This window comes from Eretmochelys imbricata, chromosome 7, assembly GCF_965152235.1.
Source record: "Eretmochelys imbricata isolate rEreImb1 chromosome 7, rEreImb1.hap1, whole genome shotgun sequence".
NCBI classification, from domain to species: domain Eukaryota; kingdom Metazoa; phylum Chordata; order Testudines; family Cheloniidae; genus Eretmochelys; species Eretmochelys imbricata.
In genome coordinates this window covers 60732779-60735343 of record NC_135578.1, presented here as the reverse complement: position 1 = coordinate 60735343, position 2565 = coordinate 60732779, and the positions used below count along the sequence as shown (strand labels likewise).

At 60.6% G+C, this 2565-nt stretch overlaps 1 protein-coding gene across 1 annotated transcript; it reads right to left on the bottom strand.

Annotated features, from left to right (window-relative positions):
• Positions 1 to 2315, bottom strand: LOC144267979 (homeobox protein MSX-3-like). The gene is made up of 2 exons (XM_077822464.1): positions 1883 to 2315; positions 1 to 422 (listed from the first exon to the last, which is right to left on the bottom strand). The coding sequence occupies exons 1-2, from the start codon at positions 2313 to 2315 to the stop codon at positions 1 to 3; spliced, it is 855 nt and encodes a 284-aa protein (XP_077678590.1).
• Between the last annotated feature and the right edge of the window lie 250 nt (positions 2316 to 2565).

Below are 2565 nucleotides of genomic sequence, written 5' to 3'. Positions count from 1 at the left end.
TTAGGACAGGTAGTACATGCCATAGGTGACTGGCGCTGTGAAGAGACCTGGGACAGGCTGCAGGGCTGCTCTACCGGGGAAAGTGCTGGTGGCTCCATACAGGGAGGGGGAGCCCACGTGTGCTCCCAGCGGGAAGGGCAGGGCAAAAGAGGGCAGCAAGGGCTTGGTGGCCAGTTTGAGCTTCTCCAGCTCTGCTTCCTGCAACCTCTTGGCCTTAGCCCTGCGGTTCTGGAACCAGATCTTGACCTGGGTCTCTGTGAGATTGAGGGAGCTAGAGAACTCAGCCCGCTCGGCGATGGACAAATACTGCTTCTGCCGGAACTTCCTCTCAAGTGCTAGCAGCTGCGAGGTGGTGAAGGGCGTGCGGGGCTTGCGATTGTTCTTGTGCTTCCTCAGAGTGCAGGGTGGAGGGCTTGGCTGCCCTGCAAGGTGACACAAACAAAACAGCCCAGCTGCTTAATGGGGAGCGGCCTTGGCCCGGCTGCCAGGCCAAAGGCGCAATCTCCGGGACCCTCCAGCCCTGTATTCCTACCCTACCCACCTCAGTCCATCCTGGCTTCCAGCCCTGCCATGAATGTGCGTTTCCCCAGTGGGGCTAGCTCCCTCAGGGCTGGGAACCCAGCATGGCACAGAGCAGGTCTTCCCCTGTGACCGCATGACAGGTACTCACAAAGCCCCTATTTGGGGCCCAGAGACTCCCTCATGCGTGGAACCAGGAATGCTGAGCTGGGATGTGGATGGAGCACTGGCCATCAGGGAGCAGGGCACTGTGGCACGCAGGCTCCACATGTCAGTCCCTAAGAGCTCCTGTCTCAACTGGAGAAAGCAGGCAGGTCCCTCCCTTGCCCATGGGGTTCCCAGTGCCCAGCTGCACTGAGTGACCAGAGTGCCATTCAGTTTACAAAAAGAAAAGGAGTACTTGTGGCACCTTAGAGACTAACCAATTTATTTGAGCATGAGCTTTCGTGAGCTACAGCTCACGAAAGCTCATGCTCAAATAAATTGGTTAGTCTCTAAGGTGCCACAAGTACTCCTTTTCTTTTTGCGAATACAGACTAACACGGCTGTTACTCTGAAACCTGTCATTCAGTTTACAGGGGCAGAACTGCCTGGGGTCAGAGCCATGGGGTTCACCGTGCGCCTGGCCTGGGCATGGGCATAGGAGCTGAGCTCACAGCCAGGCACCAAGTGCTGTGAGCTGTGGCCCTGGGCCCAGGTGGGACCCCCAAGGGAGGAGTGCAGGCCAGGTCCAGGTAGCCTGCACACCATTAGCAATGTACAGCGCTTTCTACAGGGGAGAGCACTGGGCCTTTCCCCCACTGTTCAGAAGCGAGTGGCTGGCTAGGGCTGATGGGGGCACAGAGTGATGGCAGGGCCAATGGCCTGGCAGACTCTACCAGGAGGCCGTAGGTCCCAGCAGGAGCCTGGGTCGGGCTGTGCTGCTCACACAGGACTCGTAGGCACAGAGCATGGAAAGCTGCAGCCACCTTAGTGTCAGCTCGGGGGTGAAGCGATGGCACCTCAGCCTGGCTGGAGCTTCGCAGCACAAGCGAGGGGCTGGGGTGAGTTAGGGCCTGCTGAATGGCTGTTGTCTCCCCATCTACTATCCTGCGGGCAACATGCCCTTCCCACTGGTGGGACCGGGTCCTGACCATTCTGCTGTTCAGAGGAGGCCACAGGTGAGCCTGGCTTGGGATCTCAGGTGGGGAGAGGGTCACATACCAGCAAGGGAGGGAACCCACGCCCCATGAGTTTAGTGCTCCCCTGCTGCTCTTGCTGGCAGGGGAGGGGGTGCCAGGTGTCCCGCTAGTTGGACTGACAGTTGCCCAGGCTGGCTCTGTACTCTGACACACAGAGGTGCGGGGTAACTTTAGGTACTTACTTGGTGGAGAACAGGCAGACTTTGCAAACCAGGAGTTGGGCTCCTTGTCACCAGGACTCTCCACCGCTGGTGGCTGCTGCTTAGCCCGCTGCTCTGGGAAATCTTGGCCTGACTCTGCCGTGTACGAGCTGCTCTGGGCCCGGGCAGGTGGCACTTCGGCAGTGGCAGCAGGGGGTGGCTGGTGAGGGCGGCTGCTCCGGGGACACAGCTTGCGCTCCGTGATCAGCAGGGACTCCACACTGAAAGGCAGCAGAGGGCTGGAGGTGGTTTGGCCCCTGCATCCCGGTGCCTTGGAGCCCATTCTGGGCAACTCCTCCTCAGCGAGGGGGCTCCCCTTGGCAAGGGCAGCCACTCCTTTGCTGGTCTCTGTGCAGGCTGTCTCCGGGCTCAGCGACCTCTGGCAAGGATTCATCCTCAGGGAGGAGGGAGCCATAAAACTGCTGCAGAGGGCAAGGGGGCATACGCACCCTGGGAGGCTCCAGACACCGCCCCAGAGCTCAGGCCCAAGCAACAGCCTCAGGGGTGAGGTCCAGGCTCCAGGGTCCCAGCTCCAGTCTCAGGGGTGGGGTCCAGGCTCCAGGGACCTGGGTCCAGCCTCAGGGTCCAGACTCCAGGGACCCAGCTCCAGCCTCAGGGGTGGGATCCAGGCTCCAGGGTCCCAACTCCAGCCTCAGGGGTGGGGT